Here is a 23,546-nt window from a genome sequence, read left to right on the forward strand (position 1 = left end):
AGAACCTCTATAAGAATTACTCTGGTAATTTCCCCTTTGTTCCCTCTTAAAATACAAGACACGACACAGTCTTTATAAAAGTATAAAAGAGTTTACTCACGTTCTGTTCACAATATGATCCCAGAAGGCAGACAGCTTTAAAAAGGTTACATACATTCAGAATCTATCTTATATGAAGATAGTCCTTATCTCCTCTCTTGGCTGGGAGGCGCAAGAGAGCATCCTTAGATGTTTCCTCATCGAAGGAAGATGGCAGAGAGAGAATGGCTGCCTGCCCTGTGCTTTTATCATTTACCTGCACAGGTGAGGCCACACCCACCTCTGTCACATGCGGAGGAAGTCTGTTCCAGGAAGTTTACCTGCTTACTGGACAGACATCCCTCCCCATGTTCTAACATGTACACTCTAGGAATGTTGTCATTGACTGCTCCTGTGTTTACATCCCACATATATAGCGTGTATCAGATTCATCAGCATTCATTTTCTCTCTTTTGCAACTGAAGGGTATGTACACTTTTTGCCATTTTATGATCTTTGCAAACAAAATATGAATTTGTTGTTACTGATATCTAGTAGAATTGAGGGATTGGGGTGGCAGTTGCTTAGCAACCATGTCCCCACTCTCTCAACACCTAATCAGATAGAATAAAAACACTGTCTATTGCATTAGGGTGATAGTCCCTGCACCTGCTGTCATCTTGAAGGTATTACTGAATCTTAGATTTTGCTGAAACCTCTTATTCACATGATTTCACTAGTTTCTCAGAATAGTCCATATTAGGACTAAAAATACGAAGGAATGCTTTTGCTTTCCAGGCTATTGTGCCAAAAATCTGTGGCATTATTTTGAATTGAATACTTCTCTTGAGTTGCTCTTTAAAAACACCAGTGTGCTTTACTGCTATTATTGTACTTGGAATCATGTGTGGGAAGACAATGCTTATTTAAACAGACAGACTCATAAAACTAAGGGATGGTACAGAAAGGATGAAAATGGCCTTAAAATGTGCTGCAGAACAAACTTTGCCATTCGACTATTTAAGATACATGAGCACTCTTTGGTATAGTAAGCAAAGTCTTCTCTGGTAAGCATTGTCAGTTTCCTTTCTGTGAAATGGGTTGTTCTGTTGTGCTTTGTAAAGGCAAGCATGTGGTTTTGTATCTGGGGCTCAGCCTCAAGCTCTGTCTTGCACTCATTTCCTTGGGGAGTGATTTCTCCTTTATGAAAAGGCAGGTCAGATCAGCAGCCATTTTGTTACTGTGCAGCCACTGCACCCCTCCAGTGACAACCATTTTATGGTAGTGCCAACTAGTTTTTCCAGACTTCTAAATGTGGCCCCCAAAAGATTGAAAACCCCTGCCATAGTGCTTTCTGTTTTAATGTGCTTTACCTGAGACTGCTGTTGAAGACTATTTAAAAATGTCAGCCTGTTTGTGGCATAGCTTTTGACTAATGCTGCTGCTCAAATGGAAAATAACACACACTTTTTGAGGTAGCTCTGCTGATACATAACTGGTATTGGGGTTAAACTGAAGGGACTCCGCTCTTCTTGGACATTGGGCCCCCCCAAAAGGGCTCGATCCCGGGAGCTCGTGCTCCTGGGGACCACCATGCAAAATTGGGTTATGATCCCTTACGAAGTGTCTGAATGTATAGTGAACAAACGATTTCCCAAAATATCTTGCAAATTAACAACACTTTCTGCTGCCAAATGCATTTTGAACATAGTCTTCTTCAGTGGCATGGAACATGCAGTATCTCAGTTTTGTTTACATCCCTGTTTAAAGATGCCTGAGCTATTGTGTATTCTGGATCCATTCTGAAGCAGTAAACAATCTCCACCACTGAAGAAGACTGTATGGCAAAATTGCAGCTGTATATTAAATTGTCGGGTTGTTGTTGTTTAAAAACACACAGTCCCTTTTTTGTTTTTGTTGTTGGGCTCCAGCTCCCCCAGCCCCAGGCAGTACAGTGGTACCTCGGGTTACATACACTTCAGGTTACAGACTCCGCTAACCCAGAAATAGTACCTCAGGTTAAGAACTTTGTTTCAGGATGAGAACAGAAATTGTGCTCTGGCGGCGTGGCAGCAGCGGGAGGCCCCATTAGCTAAAGTGGTGCTTCAGGTTAAGAACAGTTTCAGGTTAAGAACGGACCTCCGGAACGAATTAAGTACTTAACCCGAGGTACCACTGTATAGCCATTGATGAGAGATGTTGAGAGTTGTACAGCATCTAGAGGAGCACAGGTTCCGCCACTCCCGTATTAGCCTAAGCAACCCCTCTGGGCTGATGTTCAAGTCAAATGTGGCCATTCCCATGGATGCTGCCCTGAGATCTCCTTGGAGAAAGGGTGGGGTAAAAGTACAACAGTAATAAATTAATACAGCAGTTGATAAACCATTTTAGTGAAATGTAGTGGCCAAGAGATTGTTTCGTACGCAAGAGATCCCAGTTTCCGTCCCCAGCATTTCCGGGGGGAGTGGGAAAGACGCCACCTAGAGACCCTTGAGATTTTATTCAGTGTAGAGCCATCAGTTTTCATGTGTTTATTTCAGATCATAGTGAAAACAGTCAATCATCCTGTGTCTTTGCCCCGCCCAGACCCCGGGCTATATACACCTTATTTACACCTGATAGGCTGATTCAAACTCCCCTACTGGAGCCAGATTGGACAGCTCCTACTGGCGAATCAAGTTGCTGCATTCTAGAATCCTACCTGCCTATTGTTCTGGGATTCAAGCTCAAGACATAAGGGATTTGCATCTAGTCAGTGTAGACCAGAGTGGGGGACTCCCAGTCTGCAGGTCAGTTTTGTCCCATGATACTACTTCTCCCAAACCACGCCCAATTGTCAATCAGCTTGTGCAACTCATGACATCAGCTGATGGGAAAGACAAAAGAGCACAATTCTCTTGATTTTGTGTTCACTGTGCGTGCCTGTTCACAAGAGGGAACAGGCACCTGCAGCCAAATCATCAGGATTTGACCTCCCCCCCCTCCCCGCTTGTCAGCTGATGTGGTGGGGGTCCTAAATACCCATTGAGGGCGTTGTCTGTGAGAAGGACTTCTCCCTTGCACAGCCAGTACTTGAAAAATGCAGCGTTTTTTCACTCCCCCCACCCCCAAACAGTCGATGGGTAGGGGAAGAAGCGCTCTGTCACATGGGTGTATTTGGGGGGGGACGGGGGCAGCTGCCCCTTAAATCAAGTAAATAAATAAGGATACTTAAACTAAAAGTAGAAATTGTAGAAAGGTTTTGAGAGATTTTTCTGAGCAGTTGGGGTCAAAAGAAAGTAATTTAAAGGTAAAGGTAAAGGTACCCCTGCCCGAACGGGCCAGTCTTGACAGACTGTGGGGTTTGTGCGCCCATCTCACATTTATTGGCCGGGGGCCAGCGCTGTCCGGGGACACTTCCGGGTCACGTGGCCAGCGTGACATCGCTGCTCTGGCGAGCCAGAGCCGCACACGGAACGCCGTTTACCTTCCCGCTGGTAAGCGGTACCTATTTATCTACTTGCACCCGGGGGTGCTTTCGAACTGCTAGGTGGGCAGGCGCTGGGACCGAACAGCGGGAGCGCACCCCGCCGCGGGGATTCGAACCGCCGACCTTTCGATCGGCAAGCCCTAGGCGTTGAGGCTTTAGCCCACAGCGCCACCCGCGTCCCGACAAAAGAAAGTAATTTAAAGAGTTGCAAATCTGCTAGATGGAGCCAGACAGAGGATGATGACAGGTGAGTGTCCTGCCCCCCCCCCCCCCCGACATAAATCCTGGATATGCCCATGTTTGCCAGTACTATGCTTTGGGCTTTCCAAAGCAGGAAGCGTAAGGCAGGCAGTTTCCCTTGTGCTGCAGTTCCCAAGCACCTGATAGCCAGCTAGCTTTCAAAATCCCTTGTGTGGAAACCCACACAAGGGATTTGAGCAGGTGAATTGTCCCACCCACCGTCACTGTTGGCCCCCAGGGTGCAATCTGGCCTCTGAAGCCCAAAAGGTTCCCCATCTCTGTTGTGGACCATGCTGGGTGTGATAAGTTATTTGTCTGATGTGGTATAAAGCCTATTTCCTATGCCTCTGATTTATGTTTCTGAGGGGAATCTTAAGTTTGTGAGTACATGTAAAATACTGGAACTATGGTAACCTGCGCTGAGCTTTCAAGACAGAGTGGAATTCTTAAAGAAATCTAATCAAACAAGTAATAATAGGCCTGACTGGTGAACTCCACTTTGTTCTCTCCTGCAGAGTGATTAAAAACTATGCATACAGAAATCCAAGGCAGCTGATTCGTGCTTGATCCAACTGGTTGTATTCAGTGGAGCTCTTTTTCGGCACATTCCATTCATGTTCCACATAAGTAAATAAACTCTTACACACCCCACCTTTCGCTTCAGCAGATTTGGCCTAGAATGAGTTTCCCTGGGTGACTGGTCCCTATGTGGAGTTTAAAGGGTGGCTTGGATGGGGGTGGGGAGAAAGGAAGGCGAGGACCGCCTAAGAAACTTGGCTCAGCAGCCAGAGACTATTTCCTCCCAATTCTCCGGCTGCCAATCCAAACTGTTCTGCAGAGGGCCAGTGCATACTGAGGAGAGAGGCTGCTTATTTCTCTTCATCTGCTGGACCAGGAGAGATTCCTCCGGACGGAGCCTCTGAAACTATGCTTTGCATTTGGCCTCTGCTTTTTATTTTAATGCTGAGTGGACAAGGATTGGGTAAGTCTTTCAAAACTGCCAGCTTGTTAGAAGCATTATCTGCTCGAGGGAAGAGCAGCCATCGGAAGCAAATCGATAGAGATGGATAGAAATACAATGTGCTCATTCTTGGTTCAAAACAGCCAGTGGGATATTTTAACTTCTGAAGTTCACATAAGGAAAGCCCTATATAATAAGCGTGACCTCTGTGCAATTGGAGATCGTGTTTTATAGACGCAAACTATAAAATTTTACAGGGATCAAAAATATGCAGTACTTGTCAGGCTTCGCCAAAAGTCAGAGTAATATCACCAAAATGGTATGCCGGTTCAAGTGCGATTCACTTTTGTCAGTCAGTCATATGGCCCTCTGAACAGCATTCAGTTTTGGAGAGCTTAAGAATTATATTGCTGTGAGAACTTCAGTGTTTCAAGAAGCTAGTAATGAAGATGCTTGTTAGTCTACCTCTAAAGTTTTTTCTTGGTTAATAAGTGCTGTGTTTGCCACTCTAAGTTGTTTTATTGGACTGTGTAGCAGGGGAAATGGCTTGCACGATGCTGGATCTTTGACTTTTAGCATGTACAAAAGTTTTAAAGATGCCTTTGTGACACACACTGCCATTCTTGAATAAGGGTGCAATCTAGCGAAGGCAAACAATATGAAGGCTGCAGCTCTATGCATACATACTTTTGAGTCTAATTGAATTTATTGGGTCCCACTTCTGAATTAATTTGCAGAGGATTTGACTAAAATTTATTTCAGTAGAAGAAAATTTTGCCAGTGTTTAACTGTCTCACTGAAATGAACAGGGTATAAAAATCCTTGCTAGACATTGCTTTAAATCTGCAAAGATTTTTGTTTTTGCCATGGGGTAGGCTTTCATGCTTCTCTTACACTGTCTCCATTGGGTACATTTCCCCCTCCTCTTATATTTTCTGTTCTTTCGGTATGGCATAGAAATGCTAAAGGCTGTGTAGACAGGTTGTTTTTGCGGCATTTCTTCAAGCGTTAATTACTTTTATCCAGGTATACAGATGCTGCCTGCCAGCCTATAACACAGTAAACATAGGCTGCAAATCCCACTTGTAGATCCTCACTTCCCTCTTGTGAGTTTGCTTTAGTCATTATGTAGAAGCAGTGAGTAAAAAGCTGTAAGTCAGGACAGTTCCTGCCTCTGTTCTCAATTGCCAGATCAAGCCACTGTCTCTCAACCTTGGTCTCAAATCTGCGGTATGGGAATAATAATAAAAATGTAGAATTACCTTACAGGGCTGTTATAAGAATTACTGAGGTAAACCTTTGAGCACTTGTGGAAAATGCCATGGAACTAATCCAACTTGCAGGCAGATCAGTTGATTGGCAGGCAGCACTAAATGCAGACACAGTTGCAAAATAAGACCTTTCACTTGAAATACATTCAAGTTGGGACTTTACTTGTTGATTTGGATTCCCCCCCCCCACTTTCCTCTTTTGGATCTGCTTTAGTTGTACTACCTTCTTGAGTTGCTTTGTGCCTTGAGGATGTGTACACATTACAGTGGTACCTCGGGCTACATACGCTTCAGGTTACATACGCTTCAGGTTACAGACTCCGCTAACCCAGAAATAGTACCTCGGGTTAAGAACTTTGCTTCAGGATGAGAACAGAAATCATGCTTCAGCAGCACGGTGGCAGCGGGAGGCCCCATTAGCTAAAGTGGTGCTTCAGGTTAAGAGCACTTTCAGGTTAAGAACGGACCTCCGGAACAAATTAAGTACTTAACCCGAGGTACCACTGTACTGCCTTAAAACACAGCCAGGCAGTTTTTCTTTCTCAGTTCGGATCAAAACTGTTTTGTGGGGAAATGCATCATAACAAAGTATTTTGTAACAAATAACAGGATAGCTGCAGGATACATATGGATGGCAGCTAACCCCCCTTGTCCACAGCTTCCCAAACCAGCAGTGGGAGCATGCTGTGGAATTGCAAACACTGCACACACAATTCCCCATTCAGCAGGAAATATGCACACATAGAAACCAGCTCCTGCACAGGTACCTTCAAATACTAAGTATTATTGAAGTGAAACCTGTGGTGCCCACAGATAATGCGCAAGATGCAAAGAACTATGCAGCCTGTTCAACGTGCCCAAGGTTTCAGAGGACTTGCGTTTTTCAGACAGCAAACTCCCATAATTACACAGCAAATTATTTATTATAATTTGTTCTTCTTAAGTAGCTCAGTACTAGACATCAAGGGATAAACAAACTGTGTGGCAGGAAGCCCAGTAATTTAAATTCAGGTCTGTGACAATCCTATGTGATCGGTATGCATGTGTCCTGTTGTTTAGAGCAAAGGGAGCAGGCAAGTGTATAATGATGATGATGATGATGATAATTTTACTATTTATCTGACTGGGCCCTCCCAGCTACTCTGTATGTGTTCTGGAGGTGGTGGGCAGATGGTAAACCCTCCCCATCTTTATGGCTTATGCCCCTTCAACCTGTTCCCACAAGCACTTTTAACCTTCATAGGGCTTAGACGCCAAGCTGGGAGGACAATGCAGTGAGAGGGAGGGGAGGGGATGGGCAGGTACAGAGGATTTCGTGCCCAACACCTTGTGCTCCCCTTTTACTCTAAAAAAACAACAACGGTCATCTGCCCCCTATTATATGCATGTTTGGGATATACAGGGATACCTGGGTTCACCATCATCTCTAGTTTTGTCCTGAGGAGAATATCCAAGGCATTTTGCAATGGGCTCTGCAGATTAAAAAAACCAACCAACCTCAAATCACATCAGTGCACATGCAAACTCTCAGATGTGCCTAAAACAGCTTTTTCAGTGGTTGCTATTTCTTTCTGGCAGCTGCAAACTTCTAATGTTCAGTTACAGCTGAAGCTATTTCCTGAGGAGTACAAGAGAAAACAAGAGAAAATTTCCCTCAATCTGTGGCAAGGGTGTGGGAATAGATGACAACTACTTTCACCTTAAAGTAATAGAAATATAATATGGGCACAAGTGTGAAAGTTTTTACACAAAATGCAGAAGCTTACCATGTCTGCTACAGTTTTAATTAAAACTCCATAGCTGTGGACAGTCCTCTAGTGAAATGTATAAGTGAGTCTGGAACAGCCAAACCAACATTATTGTGGCCATAACACATTTGTTAGTCTTTAAGGCACCACAAGACTCTTTGTTGTGTTTGCAGCAAGAGACTTAACACTGCTACCCTTCTGAAAAATATTTGCAACATATTTTTTTAAAAAAACCACCAATCCTAAGATCTATATTCCCATCACAAGCCACAAAACTGTGGTCTGCAGTTGTTTTGGCTCCTATTATTAGAATGCAAATAGCACAATCAGGATTTTATCCCTACAGTAACTTCATGGGCTTGAAGTGATTCTGATTTTATGATATGGAGTTGGGGGCAAGTTTTCACAATGGCAAACACAAATCAAGTAAATACATATTGATGAATGATTGTTCTGTTCTGGTTGGGTTTTAGCTTTTGTTGTTTGAGATCGCTGTTTTTTATGGTTAATTGGGAGGTTTTATGGGTTAGCTACTGAAAGGTGTAGCCAGCTGGGGGAGAAACTTTGGATCCAAAAGGCAGAGTACAAATGAATACCCTCCAACATCCCACAGATGAAAATAGGGACTTTTCCCACTAGACACCCCCATTGTTGTGTTTCTCACCCCTGCCGCAGAGCATTTCCTATCGGAAGAAGGGCAGGTGCCAATACAACTATGTCAACAGGACACTCCACCGTCCTGAGAAAACCCCTTGACCCCGCTTTTATTTTATTCTTTGGTAGATTTACACAAAGAAAAACAGACCACAATAAGTAAATTTTGGAAAGGAGCACGCTTAGATGCAAACACACAAAGTATTATTATTTTTAAAACCAAGACTTTCTTCCCTCCCAGGGCAGTCCTGCCCTTTGCCTGCCCCTCAGAGAGCTGACACGTCACACAGGGCTGGGCCTCTCCTCCTCCTCGCTCACTCTCCAGCAGCCACTACAAGCTCCCCGAGGGAGGAGGCTGGCATCATTGGCCATGGAGAGGCCACGGGATGCTCCTGGCAGCCACTGTCACTGCTCGGTATAAGCCCCGCCTCATCCTCCTCTCCAGGCTCAGGTACTGCAGCACTGGCGGGGTAAAGAAGGACATTCCAGGATCCAATCAGAAGCCAAGATGACTTTTGTAATTCCGGGACTATCCCTGGAAAATCGGGACACTTGGTGGGTATGGACTATTCCAGGGAGCTCAGATCTTACAGGCTTGTTGGAATTATAACTCCAAAGTAATATATGTAAAGTACTTTGAACACTCTGAAGAACTCTTATCGGTGCTGAGTATCACCATAATCACACAGACACATAACTCCATCTACCACTGAAGAGCAATTGAAAATGCTCTTAGTCCTCTCAGAAATATTTATCTTCTTCCCGAGCGCAAGGAAGGATAGCCAAAGCAAGCACAGAATTAAGCCAAGCGAGTTCTTATTTCCCTGACGTAATATTTTGGACAGAGGGGACGTTGTCAAGTAAACGAAACCGAGTGGGACAAAAACACCCAGACAAAAATCACCTTGGCTCTGTGGATTTTTTGTTTGACTTCACCATATAAGAGAGACATGCATTCAGGTCCCTATATTTTCCAAAGAAGCTGTTTCATGTTGCTTTGCTAGAGGAGGAATTTTTGTGCATTGGAGAGGATCCCAGGGAGATGGTTGACTCCGTTTACATGGGAACGAGCCAGACCCATTGGGCCTGACAGTCATACTGTGTTAACTGAGAATGCACCAGGAACAATTTGACAATTGCTGCTTTGAGGCTACATATCTAAGAAAAGAAATGGTGGGTTGTTTTTTGCATTAATCAAAATAGGCTGTGCATAAGAAATGGTCTCTGCTGGAGAGAATGACCTCAGTATAATCAGCTCCCAGATTTCTTTTTAGAAATCATCTCTCACCCTTGGCTGCAATCCACTGTTAATAATCTTTGTTTTGTTCTATCAGAACTTACGTTCCACCCTGCTGCTTTGTGAGGCTCTAGCTCACGCTAGAGTACAGAAGATAGCAACCACAAGAAACAGCCTGAACCAAATAATTCAGGCTTATGAGGAAACTTTGCCTCTTTGGCTTGTCACCATTTTCACTGGTTCTGCCCCACCATGGCTGTATTTTAGCAACGGCATAACACACACACAAATAGCAAGCAAAGCATTTCCTCTGGCAAGTTGGTGGTTGGACCTCCTCATAAATTTTGGCATTAGGCTGCTGACAAAGGTATTGGAGGAGAGCTTATGATAGGGTCTCCAGGTGAGAAGGGGTGGTTTGGTGTCTAGTAGGGTTGCCATATGTCTGGAATTTCCTGGACATATCTGTGTCTGGGCAAAAATCACTAAAAATGTCCGGGGAAATCCAACTTATGTTGGCAGTGTCATTTTTGACTATGTTCCTTAAAAACAGCTCAAAAACCTCATTTTTGTGTGAATTTGCCAACAATTTTGGGCAAAAAAAAAAAGAAGCTCAACATTTCCCTATCTCTGAAGGTGTGTGTGCTGCCTCATCTTGGGATAGGTGCATTTTCTGAAGGTGGGACAAGTGCAGTCCAGCTCAAATTTACATTTAAAGAGCAATTAGTCCAATTCCGTCCCCCACCCCACAAAGTAGTGATATCCACAAACTTTAGCAAGAAAGGCTATCTGGAATGGATGGGCAGGGAAACAGAAGCAGTCCAAGGACTCTATTTCAGATCTACAGTACTTGGATGAACCCTATACCTCCAAAGCCCTATTTCCACCTGCTTGTTAAATGAGATTTAAGCAATATGCAGTCCACTAAGCTTGGACAAAACATGTTAAAGTTTTGTCCCAGTTTTGAGTCAGGCAAAACGTTCTTATCTTTGTGAAGATATGAAGCCAGAAATGAGTGTTGGGCTTGTGAACTACGCTTTCCCTGTGTGCCAGCTTTGATGCAGAGATCCTGGTTTGTTGGTGAAGGAAAGATGGACAAAGGAGGAGCTTGCATGCTTGATGCTCATTTTCAGCTTGGTGAATGTCACATCTGAACGAGCCTTCTGGTAGCTTTTATTTTGAAAAGACCATTTTCTACACGCCACTGCTTGTGCTCATGTGATTAAAGGTAAAGGTACCCCTGCCCGTACGGGCCAGTCTTGCCAGACTCTAGGGTTGTGCGCTCATCTCATTCTATAGGCCAGGAGCCAGCGCTGTCTGCAGACACTTCCGGGTCACGTGGCCAGTGTGACAAGCTGCATCTGGCGAGCCAGCGCAGCACACGGAACACCATTTACCTTCCCGCTGGTAAGCGGTCCCTATTTATCTACTTGCACCCGGGGGTGCTTTCGAACTGCTAGGTTGGCAGGCGCTGGAACCAAACAACGGGAGCACACCCCGCCGCGGGGATTCGAATCACCGACCATGCGATCGGCAAGTCCTAGGTGCTGAGGTTTTACCCACAGCGCCACCCGCGTCCCTCCAGCTCATGTGATTACTTCACTCAAAACTCTATTTTCCCCCTCCACGCTGGCTGATGTTTTATCTTGCAGAATTGTGTTTCTCTTATCTGCTGTACCCGATACATTAAAAAACAGGATTTTAAACTTGCTGAGGTTTCCCCAGCATGTGAAAACAGAAATATTTTAATCAGGACTAAGTCACAATGAGTCCAGGGAAGCATTCAGCAAAAAAACCTCAACGCTGCCATGCTTCTTACTCAGTGGCCCAAGAAATTCCGAGCAGATGTTGATATCACATGTGGAAATAGTTATTCTGGTTATATCGTGCTGTGTGTGGCTCTGTGTCCTACAGCTAGGAACGTTGCCTCTTTAATTATAATAACTCACATTAATTATTATGTGGTTTGAAAGTTAATTCCAAAATAAAAATGCTGTCTGCCTTTTTCTCTCATCTGTTTATATTGCTGAGCAAAGCAATAGTTGGCATGGTATTGTTGTTAACCCTTAGTGTTGGATTAGGACTTGAGAGACCCATGTTCCAGTCGCCACTCAGCCCAGAAACTTGCCCAATCACCTTGGGCCAGTTAATCAGGTTTCAACCTAACCTACCTATGGAGGCTAAGGCTGTTCTGGGAGAGGCAGTGCTTTTTTTCTTTAAAAAATGTTTAGGGGTACTCTCATTTTGACTCAAGAAAATCACCATTTTATACTTCAGATCGGGGAAAATAAATACAGTGGATGCTCGGGTTGCGAATGTGATCCCTGCGGGATGCACGTTTGCAACCTGCAGCTGCACATCTGCGCACGCGCGGGTTGCAATTCAGCGCTTCTGCGCATGTGCAAAGCATGATTTAGCGCTTATGCGCATGCGTGGCCACCGAAACCCGGAAGTAACCCGTTCCGGTACTTCCAGGTTTCGGCGGTTCGTAACCTGAAAAAACACAACCTGAAGCATCTGTAACCCGAGGTATGACTGTACAGTAAATGGACAAAAGTACAGATTCACAAAATGTTTAAGGGTATGTGTCCCCCTGCGTCCCCCAGGGGAAAAAAGCACTTGAGAGGTGAAGAGATTTCACTGGATGTAGGAAACCAGGGTAGGAATTTGAGGAGGGGAGTCATACGCCTGAGTGATAGAAGAGGTGAACATTTTGGGCAGCAGACGTGAAATGACTGAAGACTGTTTTGCAACAAAGGATAACCAGGCAGGGAGGAAAAGGTTGTGGCGGCATGAAGTTTTTAGATGAGTTTTAAAGCTGAAAATTTTCAGTGTTGTGCAGGGACAAATTATACGACGGATCTGTGGGATATGCTCTCTGGAAGTAAATTAATGGAAATAAATTCTTTTTGGAAATTCCATTATTTCTCATTGAGGTGATTATACATACCAGCCACAGGCAAGAGTTGCCATGCCAAGTTAAAAACCTGCTGACAGCCTACATTTTCTTAAACTGGCAGCATTTGTACTTATTTTATAGTAACATCTTGGGAGTTTCCTGTGTAAAGTGGCCTCTTTCATATTAAGTCAGGGAATACATTGTTGACATTTGCTGTCCCCCCCCTGAAAAACATTTTCCAAAGCTCAGTGGTGGTTTAGTGTTACACACACTTTTAACCAACTTTCCTGACTTTGAGGCAAGCGAATTCCACATAGTTTTGGTTGCACTCATCATTCTGAAATGGGTGGGCCTTCACTAAAACCTTTTAAGGTTTGATGGTTAGCCCAAATATTTGAGGAGGGCCTTTTCCCTACTCTTTAATTACATGTTGTTTTTCATTCCTTTTTTTTTTTTTATTTTTTTATTTTTTTTTAAATTTTTTTTAAATAAATTTTATTATTTTTTATCATTAATACACATATACAAGCATACAAACATACATTTCATACAATCTTTAAAAATATTCAAACATACTTACACTCAATCCCACAAATAGTTCCTTTCCCCATCACCATCCACCGACCCTTCACCCCACCTTTGTGTTGACTTCCAATCTACTCAATTACAATATCTTTCCACTTCTATTACTTTCTTTCACACACCTTTACCCTAATTTCATACTTCTTTTTCTATTACACGTTGTTTTCCATCTTATTTGATATTTCATTCCATAAAGATTTAAAAAGAGATCTTTGTGTTGCCATTATGAGGAGACAGCTTCCCTCATATAAAAACAATGCTAAAGGCAAAATAAAGAAACCTGTGTAAAGAGTTAGCACTAATACTAATTTACTGCTGGATCTTGAATTCAGTTAGCCAGAGTAAACATTCCTAGAATCTAGCGCTATGTGGCCTGATGCGCCTAATCTCACAGCGCTCCAGTTTCTGTTCTTATGTTTAACAACAACAGAATATTATTGATGTAAACAATATAAATATTACGAACAATATTTATTGAGGATCTAGTCCACAAGCTTAACACAAGTCAGCAGTGTGATGCAGCAGCAAAAAAACCTAATGCAATTCCAGGCTGCATCAACAAAAGTACAGTGGTACCTTGGGTTAAGAACTTAATTTGTTCTGGAGGTCTGTTCTTAACCTGAGGTACCACTTTAGCTAATGGGGCCTCCTGCTGCCGCTGCGCCGCTGCTGCACAATTTCTGTTCTCATCCTGAAACAAAGTTCTTAACCTGAGGCACTATTTCTGGGTTAGTGGAGTCTGTAATCTGAAGTGTATGTAACCCAAGGTACCACTGTATAGTGTCAAGATCAAGAGAAGTAATAGTACCACTCTATTCTGCCTTGGTCAGACCAGAAATGGAATACCGTGTCTAGTTCTGGCCACCACAATTTAAGAAGGATATTGACAAGCTGGAACATGTGTAGAGGAGGGCGACTGAGATGATCAACCAACCAATAAATAATGTCACTTACTCTAACAGAGTTCAATTGCCTGTTCTGTTCTCTTGGTATTACATTGAAAAACCACACAGTTGTGATCTTTGGCATATTTCCCTCCACACACTAGTAAACTTTAGAAAGAAGAGGTCATCTCTGTGGTGAGTCACCCCTGATGAGCTTTGATGCTATAGGAGGTCCCAGTTCTTCTGAATTGTGGAGCCCTTAAGAGTTCAACTCTTCAGTGGATGTTCCCACACATGGGGGATTCTAAGTATTTTTGCAAAACCTAAATATAGTGTGGAATAACAAAATAAGGCCTAGGCAAAGTTTTAATATTGCTTGCTTTCCCATCTCTTGCAGTTGCTGCTGATCCTGTCACTGATCTCCCAGGGAGTTTGGAACAGAATGACTGGTGTGATGAACACAATACAATTCATAAGCGCTTAGATACTATCCAAGAGGTAAGGCGATCTAGCAGAGCAATGTTACAGGCCAAAGTTACTCTTCCAGTCTGTTCCTTGGTACCTCTCCAAAATGGCTCACTTAAAATACCAGGTTTGACTGAGGATTTCCACAAAACTTGGTTGCACAATATATGGGTCGCAGTCAAAGGGGCAAGAGATCTGTAATTGTGTCACACTGAGGTGGGGTGGGGAATACAACATCTTTCTTTTCATGAATCTTGCTTTAGACACATACAAATAATATATGAACTACTGTGCTGGGAAGGTTCAGGGGCAATTAGACGTGACAGTATACCAGCAAGCAGGGCTATAGATTCATTATTACAGCTCATGCATTGTGGATGCAAATAATCCATGATCACTTTTGGGAGTACAGTTGTACCTTGGAAGTTGAACGGAATCCATTCCAGAAGTCTGTTCGACTTCCAAAACGTTTGGAAACCAAAGCGCGACTTCTGATAGGCTGCAGTAACCTCCTGCAGCCAATCAGAAGCCGCGAAAGCCCCATCGGACATTTGGCTTCCAAAAAAACGTTCAAAAACCAAAACACTCACTTCTGGGTTTCAGTCGTTCGGGAGCCGAAACGTAGGAGTACCAAGGCGTTCGACAACCAAGGTACGACTGTGCATGAAACCTTTGGGCAGAAATCTGATTGTCAAATACATTCTTGCCTCGATTCTTCATCCACATGCTTTGCACACAGCACTTTTATTTTACCTCTGTTTGTATGTGTTTACAGCAACGTATAAGAACCCCTCACTGGCTGTATTTGCATGGAGCATTCAGAGGTATGAGAATGAGCTCATGCGAGCCTCAGGATGCACTCCCTCTGGTGTGGCTTTGAAGAAAGCAGAAGCTTCTCCTTCCATTTTAACTACAGTTTACCATTGCATCTGAACCCCAAACTATAGTTAATCATAAAACGAGGGGCTTGCACATTCTTTGTATGTGAAAGTTCTCCAGGTAGGCCTAGTGAAAATCTCTTACCTGAAGCCCTGCAGAATGGCTGCTAGGCAAGATTGATAACCCTGAATCAGATAGACCAATAGCCTGGCTTGTTATAAGACTATGTTCTAGCATACAGTTTTTTGTAAACTAAATCAATTTCATCACTGTCTGAAATTGGCTTGGGGTTTTGTTTTGTTTTTGGTAGATTATAGTTAAGAGTAACTGCAGTTTGTGTGGGTTCAGATGAGCCACTAAGCTGCTTGAAATATACTCAGAGTCGCAAAGTGATTTCATGCTCTTTATTCAGCTCATAGTGGTGAGGAGGAATGAATGAAAGTCCCCTCAAAGTATCTGCTTATATACATTATTTACACAATAGGCTGCACATGATTGGTTAATTCTGGAATTCTACTGTAAGCCAATCAGGTTGTGGATTCACTTATATCTGGAGCATGATTGGGTGGTTCCTGCCAACCAATCATACTGCTGCATTGTTCTTGGACCAATCAGACTGCTGCATTCTGAATCCTATTGTTCTAGGACCAATCAGACTGCTGCAATTTGGATCCTATTGTTCTAGGACCAATCAGACTGCTTCAGTTTGGATCCTAGTCAACTCAGTACATAACACTGCTATTAATCAAAACTCCTCTTCAGCTCGGAGGGAGATCTAGGGCAGGAAATTCCACCAGATCCTTGGAAATGGGATCTGGAAGAATGTTCCCCACCAAACAATCAGCGTAAGCCTCAAGCCAAGCTATTATACAGTTCTGTGTTGCTGGTACTTAACGCTGTCGTGCCTTAATCAGATATATAGTACAGCAAAAATAGCAAATGCTGGGCTGTGGTGTATATACTCTGGCTGTGTCCTGAAGTCATAGCATTTCGCAGCGCTGGGTTTACGGCAGTTCCCTTGAACAGGTGCCAAGATGAGGGGGCGTAAAACTCTGACGCAGGGCACTTGAGAGCATGCATAGCACGGAAGGCGCTAAATTTTGTCCTCACTCAGGGCACCGAACTGCCAAAGTCCGCCCCTGTGCTGGGGGAGGACATAAGAACATAACTGGAAGTGATAAAGGTTTATAGATTATAAGTGGGTCCTCTTGTTTTATGTTAAAGGCATTGTACACAGAAAATAGGGAATTTGACTGTAGGCAGAATGATCACCCTCTGTAACTGGAGGAGGAGGAGGAGGAGGAGGACGCCATTCATGAGAATGGATAATCAGATTTTGGACATTGTGTATATATGGTTAAGGTTACAAATATGGCGAAAACCAGACAATACCAGTCAGATGGTTTTTGTGAAAAAAGGAATGTTTTCATAGTGTATTGGAGCAACAAGGTTCAAGATTAGGCAAACCTGTTTGTATTACTTGGTACTTTAGGACTTCAATGTGTTCTATATGATTTTGGTAAAGAAATCCATTTGTTTTTAGCTCACAATATCCATTTTCTGTTTTTTCTTTTTTCTTTTTTGGTGTTTAATATGTGTATTCATGTTTTTGTTTTCTTTACAACTCTGCTTTATTTTGTTCTGTTACAATAAAAATAATATAAATTTATACACTCAACAGACAAAAAACACTTCTATCAACCACAGCAGAGGAAGGTGGTTTAACATTACCAGTACATGTAAACCAGGCCAGTGCCCAGTTAATCTCATCAATTAAAAAATAAATAAATCAACACCCTTGTCCACTAGAGGGCAGCACAAGACCAGAAATGCTAACCCTGCTCTCTACAGATCTCTCCCTGCTTGTAGTATCCTTGGTGTAGGGTTGGCTTACGGTGGATGTAGCTTGCAAAGGATGAACTCCCACCTGCATTCACTTTGGGAGTGATGAATCCAAACGGGCAAGGGGTACAATGGACCTGCAACTTACGCATATTTAACTTGTACAGCTGCAGTGCTGTGTGCGTGGCGGCCAGCCAGCCAGCTGAAATCAAACAAATTAAAGGCATACAAGGCGGAGAGCTTAAAAGCCCATCGTGGGAAGAACCTTTAAGCTCTCAGATTTGCTTCCCAGGCTCTGTGAGGCTCTTGCGAAAGCCTCCGCAACCCACGCAAGAGCCTTGCAGAGCCCATTCAGTAAAACAGAGAACGTTCTTGTGGTGACTACAAGTTCCCCCCCCCCCAGGATGACCAGACAAACCACGGTTTTTCGTAAAAGTTTGACGTCTCTTCCAGCCTTGCTCTTGCCTTGGACCTTTGCAGATTGGACAGCTGCGACAGGGTGGTCAAACAAGCCTTATGGTTCACATGCAACGTCAAGTCATAGCCGAAGACAAGATTCGTAAGCCAACAAAAGACAATGCCTTTGGATTGATAGTGGCTTGTTGGCAGTAAATCCTCACTTAGCGATGAAACTCACTGGGTGACCTAGGGGCAGTCAAGGTCTCTCAGCCTAATCTTGCAGGATCTGATTTCTTTCCGCAGGGCCTGTAAGACAGAGTTGTTCCGCCTGGCCTTTGGCTTGGAGCCAATTTGATTCCCTCCCTCCCTCTCTTTCTTTTTCCTTTCTCCTCCTGTGATGAGGCTGCATTTTAATATTTTAAAGTTTCAATATTTTAATGTTGTATTTTTGTATTCTTGTTTTTAAGTTGTATTCATTCAACTTGTTTTTATTATTGCTTGTTAGCCGCCTTGAGCCCGGCCTTGGCTGGGGAGGGCGGGGTATAAATAAAAATTATTATTATTATTATTATTAACATCCTACCTCACAGGGTGGTTGTGAGGAGAAAATGGGGGGGGGGGGAGAGAGACCCTTGTACACCAGGTCATTGAAGGAAAATTTTGGGATATAGAGGAAACCAACCAACCAACCATAGTTAAGCTGTTTGGCAGAGTTCTCACAAAATGCTAAGCCATAGAACCAGGCTAATTCAGGAGATGCTGATAGAAGTGGATTACCCTAAATTTCGCTTTTCTTCATTAGCAGGTGGAAAAGACGGTTGACCTTCTTGACTCTGAAGTCAAGTCCCTGCTGAACACCATAAGTGAAACTGCATGGAATGTTCCTCTTGCTCCTGGAACTCCCTTGATGGATATCTTTGAAGGTATGAGTCACAGAGAAATGTAGTACATCTATTATCCAAGTGTCCACAAGCGCTTGTAAATGTTGCAATTCAGCGCACAGAATGCAGTTGTGCCCTGAAGATCACTTCACTTGGGGAATAATACGGTCGGTTGCTGTACCCTTAAAACTCCAAGATGTGTAACACTACTGAAATATCTGTTTCAAGTTCATCAGCTACTATTCATTGTTGACCTTCTGTAAATGAAGTAAGTAATCCTGTTCACAGAAGGGCTTTAATCTAGCAAAACCTTCACTAGTGGATGGGTGTGGTGGGGGGAGGGGAAGTTTCCCCTCTGCAGGACCCTGTGCCGCCCTGAAATCTGCTCTAGAAAATTTGGTTATCTCTGGGGTGTTTTGGGGGGGCGGGGGAGAGAGAATCAAGTGAAAACTGCACCTCCTGCTTCTGTTAGTGGAAGGCTAACACTGAGATGTGACCCTTCATCTGCCTTTTAACAAATACTGCCTTCTCTAGGCTTGGTGGATTGCCACTACAATCTCCCTTCCTCTCTCATTTGCTAGATACCAGTTGAGCTTCAAGACGACGGACCAAAGGAACAGACTGTAATATCTATATACCTATACCTCCCACCTGCATAATTAACCCATATTGCACTCTTTCATAAGCTTCCAGACCAGACAGATGTCTTCAGACTTGGGATGGGGAGCATTCCATCACAAGTTCCTCTGTGTTACGATCTAACCATACTGACACATAATACCAAAAGAGAAGTTTTCTTCCCACCTATTCTGAAGATTTAAAGACTCCTAAAATTGTTTAAAAGAATCCTCACTGCAAGGACCCCTGTGGAGAAGTTAAATGTCCCGGAAGGTCCAGCCGTCTGGTGGTAAAGAAAAAGGAGCAGAAATTAGAAGAGGTACTGTTGGAAGTTTTCACGGGGTACCTGGTAGTCTCCAAAATGGCATCTCTGGTCACAAAGAAATTGTTGTTGTTGTTAATTGATTGCTCAAATTTTAGGATGGTTAACCTGTTAACTAGCTAACCTGTAGCACTGGTGCCACAAGGGAAAATAAGCAACAGGTGCTTATGGCGCTCCTGGAGAGTAGGGGCAGGAAAGCGTGTGAGCCTGGCTGCAGCACAGTCAAATATACAGCCTTGTTCGCAAGCTTCCTAGAGGCATCTAACGCTGATCATTGCTGGAGGCACCATGGTGGGAGTTTTGGTCTGGTCCGGCAAGACGTCCAAATCTGGCAGTACTCCCCAGCTGAAACCCCTTGTGAAAGCACATTGAGTGCCTATCTACTGAGGGGCATTCTCCTAACTTCTGGACTTGTGGCACACTTGCCAAAAACTGGTTCCAAACTTCTTGAAATATCCAGCTTTGTCCAGTGTTGGAAATAGGATGCAGAGCTCAGTGGCCCAGGAAAGGGTTTGTTTGTCCTCGTGTCTTTGCCCAAGCCTTTCCTATGAAGGGACAGATCACCAAGGAGCCACAGTGAGCAACCAAAGTGGAATGATGTCATGTTTTATGTAGAAGCTAGAACCCCTCTGCATATGCCTCTGAAACATTTGCTCAAGAAACTGCCTGATGGTGCTTAAGCTCGCTAGTCTGATTTGCCTGAGACACAACCCATTCCCCAAGGGGAGCCATCCATGGTTGAAGCCGAATATCCCAAATAAATGATGCTGTCAACATGGCAGAAATAAGAACACTGATGCAGGAGGCGTGGGTACTAATTTGGTTTATTTGTACAAATCATCTTTTAAAAAATTATATATTTGATTTTAAGGTAGAATTCTACAAAAACACGCAAAGAGAAAAAGCTTTGGCATACACTCAGATTGAAGGCATTTTGAGCCTCCAAAAGACAACTTTGGCTGGATCATGCTAGCGGCAAGTCCATCTAAGAATCAGGGAACTGAATGGGGAAAGTGAAACATGTGCTGAACGCTTAAATCAATGGGGGTTTCCTTTGTGCCTATTTTTGTAAAAGAGGAGCATTTTATGTGGAATCTCCATTGACTTCTGTGTTCCTGTTTATATTCCAATAAAATGTTTGGAGCTTGTAAAGCAGCTTTTTCTAACAATGAAGCCTTGTTCACATGTTGCTTTCAAGAGAAAAGGCTGATCCTCCGCATATCGAAAAACGAATGAGTGGAAATATTTGTTTGATTGTAGGCTGTCCCTGAGAGCTAAACTAGATATGATGCTGAAGACATCAACAGAGAGCCAGTAGATTTTTAAGTTTTAAAAATGGCTGTGTGTGTTTGAAGTGTTGGGATTCTGCATGTGCAGAGAGATTAAGCCCTTTCCTCTCCTTATCCCAACTCTGAACAAAAAAAAAAAACCTGTTCCATTTCATGCTGCTATTACCTTTTGGAGAGGAAAGCTCTCATTGGCAAGTATAAGCCTTAGCAGACTTAGGTTTTTGTGGGTGTGCTTTGTAACACGCCACTGGCACAATAGTGCATTATGAACAGTGGTGGGTCAACCATACACTATCCCGCTGTCTTAGTTGTTCTGTGATGCTTCAACAACAGCAGTCTTGCTCTCTTAGCACATGAAAATGGGAGAAAAATAAACTGGAACATTTCTAGCAGAAAACATAGCTGTGCCACATTTTTGCAGGTGCACTCTTGGAAGTAGGGTCATGCATAACCACCAGGTTATCAGCAGGAGCATAAATCTGCAAGAATGCACATGAAACAGGACATTCGGAGGGACCCTAATGACAAACACCCTGGCAGACTTCCTAACATCTTGGTCCTGAATTCTGCCAACGCACCACATCCCTTTTCCTTCAATTTAGGGACAATATCACAGACTTCAGGGAGATCCAGCATTCAAAACAACATAAGGCAGCATAAAGATTCTAGCCAGACTTTTACATTTCTCCTTGAACAGCAGTGAGTGAACAGGGTCTGAAAGTCTACCCAATCACTCTTCAGAACAGGATTTTTTTTTTAATTTAAGCAACAAGCATGTAGATATCAAATGCACCATGCACCACACATACAAAAAATGTTTTCTACTTTTTTTTGTAAGACACAAAGCTGTATAGAATCATTTGGCACGCACAAATAAAGGCGTTTCCAAACAAAAGCTATTCATGCAACACAAGCCACTTCCATACAGTGGAGTGTGTGTCCCCCCCCCCCCCAAGAAAGCAAAAACCTGTTTGTGAACTACAGCTATCTGGTGCAGCAGCCTCTCTCTCTACAGCAGGATTTATTTCTGTACTCATGATATATTATTCAAAGAAAGGAATAACGTGGCACTTCTGGATATTTGGAGTTTTGACAGCATGTGTGAAATGATAGCATAAAACCAGCTAATTTTTTAAAAAAAAAAAACACAAAAACAAAATTCTAGGGGACTCAACTTAGTCGTTTCCACCACACAATTTCAGCAGGATTTTCCTGTAGTCTCCAGAAGTGTCACCCTGGTAAGAAACACCAAAAGGAGAAAAAAGTGATCTTGTGCCAAAGGTTAAAGAGAGCAACCATCTTTGTGTCAGAAGCCAACAGGTGAACCTCCCAGTTACACAAGGCATACACCCTGCCCCTCTGAACCTATAGACAAGACTTTTATACCTGGGGAGACAGCAACCACCTGATTTTTTCTCTCCCTCCTCCCCCCCCCACTCCAATAGCAACATCTTATTTAATATGATGGGGGTTTTTTGTTTTGCTTTCTGTTAAAACAACAGTGGTGTGGAGCACATCCAGCCCCCTGCTATACTGTGGAGCTACAGCCTATGAAACAGGCCAGATCAGTATTTCCCAAACTTGGGTCTCCAGCTGTTTTTGGACTACAGTTCCCATCAACCCTGACCACTGGGTCTGGTTAGCTAAGGATGATGGGAGTTGTAGTCCAAAATCAGCTAGGGACCCAGGTTTGGGAAACACTGGGCCAGATGATGGCTAGAGTACAGGTGGAGAAAGCCCTGCTATGAAGATGAATGAACATGGCACCGGCTCCCAAAAATGGTACTGGGCCAAGTTCAAGGTTTCGGTGTGAACACTGGCATTTTGAGTTGGCACGCATGGAAAGCGAGACAAGCCCCTCGCAATCTTACCGTAATGTCTGTGTAGAGAGATTTGCCATACATCCTCTTGTATTCCTGCCTGATGTCTAGCAGGTCAACCTCGCTGCGTGACACCATGATGCGAATGAGAGTCCGGTCTTTGGTTCCAGCTCCCTGCGAAGAACGTGGCAGAATGTGAATTGTTACCAGACTGCGATGCTCCCTCCGAACACGTAGCATTGACTGTTACTCAAAATGGCCGCTCAGGGCTTTATGGCAGGCCTCCCCTAATGTGGTGCCCTCAATATGCTTTGGACTATACAACTCCTGCCATCCTTCTCCATTGGTCACAACGGCTGAGGCTGATATGAGTGGTAGTCCAAAATATATGGAGAACAGAGTTGGGGACAGCTGCTTAATTGATAACAAATTCAAAGTCCAAAACCTTACACATGCCCATTTGTTAACAGGCTGGCATATCCTTTTTAGCCTGAAAAGATGTTGGGGGAAGGAAGGGACAACTGAGAAGGGAGAAAAGGGGGCACCAAACCCTTTGCCTCCCTGCTGTCACCCCATTTCAGATCACAAACACCCCAACCCCAACACCTCTGTCATTTAAAATCAGGGCTGTGGAACCCGGGCGGGAGGGGAGGAATTGGAATGAAGAAAATGGCAGTGGGTGATGTGCACACACCTGCAGCCGTTTATTGCTCGATCGTTGCCTCCAGAGGTTTTTCAAGCTACAGTTACACAGGTTTGTGTGAAACATGTCTGCCAGCCCTAAAATCTGATATCGTGGGCTCAGATCTACATCCCAACAGAGTCAGCTTCTAACGGCTCATTTGAATATCTGACCCCACGGACATGCAGAGGCCCACATGATTTCAACTCACCTTCATGGCCTTGTGCAGCCTCTCTGCAAAGAAAGCAGGTGTATTTCTTACACACTTAACTGCAAAAGAAATTGAGATCACCAGTTACTGACTGTTAACCATTTGCTAACCTTTTTTTTAAAAAAACAACAAACATCAATGCCATACTGTTTTTGCTGAAATCTGCTTTCTCAGGTTA

The 23,546-nt window shown here is 43.6% G+C and overlaps 2 protein-coding genes across 7 annotated transcripts in view; one reads left to right on the forward strand and one right to left on the reverse strand.

Moving 5' to 3' along the window:
* Positions 1–20,518, forward strand: part of PLAC9 (placenta associated 9) — a 51,346-nt gene extending 30,828 nt beyond the window's left edge. For 2 of the 5 annotated variants that reach the window (XM_082224803.1, XM_082224802.1), the window contains exons 2-4: positions 14,358–14,458; positions 18,348–18,468; positions 19,008–20,518. In XM_082224803.1, the coding sequence (XP_082080929.1) occupies positions 14,358–14,458; positions 18,348–18,468; positions 19,008–19,018 (233 nt within the window). In that variant the 3' untranslated portion in view covers positions 19,019–20,518. Of the gene's footprint in view, positions 1–4,518; positions 4,710–14,357; positions 14,459–18,347; positions 18,469–19,007 lie in introns of those variants that run through there. The other 3 variants (XM_082224801.1, XM_082224800.1, XM_082224804.1) reach the window with 3 other exon arrangements.
* The window catches only part of ANXA11 (annexin A11), a 35,711-nt gene continuing 32,339 nt past the window's right edge, over positions 20,175–23,546 (reverse strand). For both annotated transcript variants that reach the window (XM_082224799.1, XM_082224798.1), the window contains exons 13-15: positions 23,369–23,427; positions 22,527–22,649; positions 20,175–21,890 (exon numbers count right to left, since the gene is read on the reverse strand). In XM_082224799.1, the coding sequence (XP_082080925.1) occupies positions 21,831–21,890; positions 22,527–22,649; positions 23,369–23,427 (242 nt within the window). In that variant the 3' untranslated portion in view covers positions 20,175–21,830. The remainder of the gene's footprint in view (positions 21,891–22,526; positions 22,650–23,368; positions 23,428–23,546) is intronic.

The sequence above is a fragment of the Podarcis vaucheri genome (assembly GCF_965113315.1).
Source record: "Podarcis vaucheri genome assembly, chromosome: 5".
Classification (NCBI taxonomy): Eukaryota; Metazoa; Chordata; class Lepidosauria; order Squamata; family Lacertidae; genus Podarcis; species Podarcis vaucheri.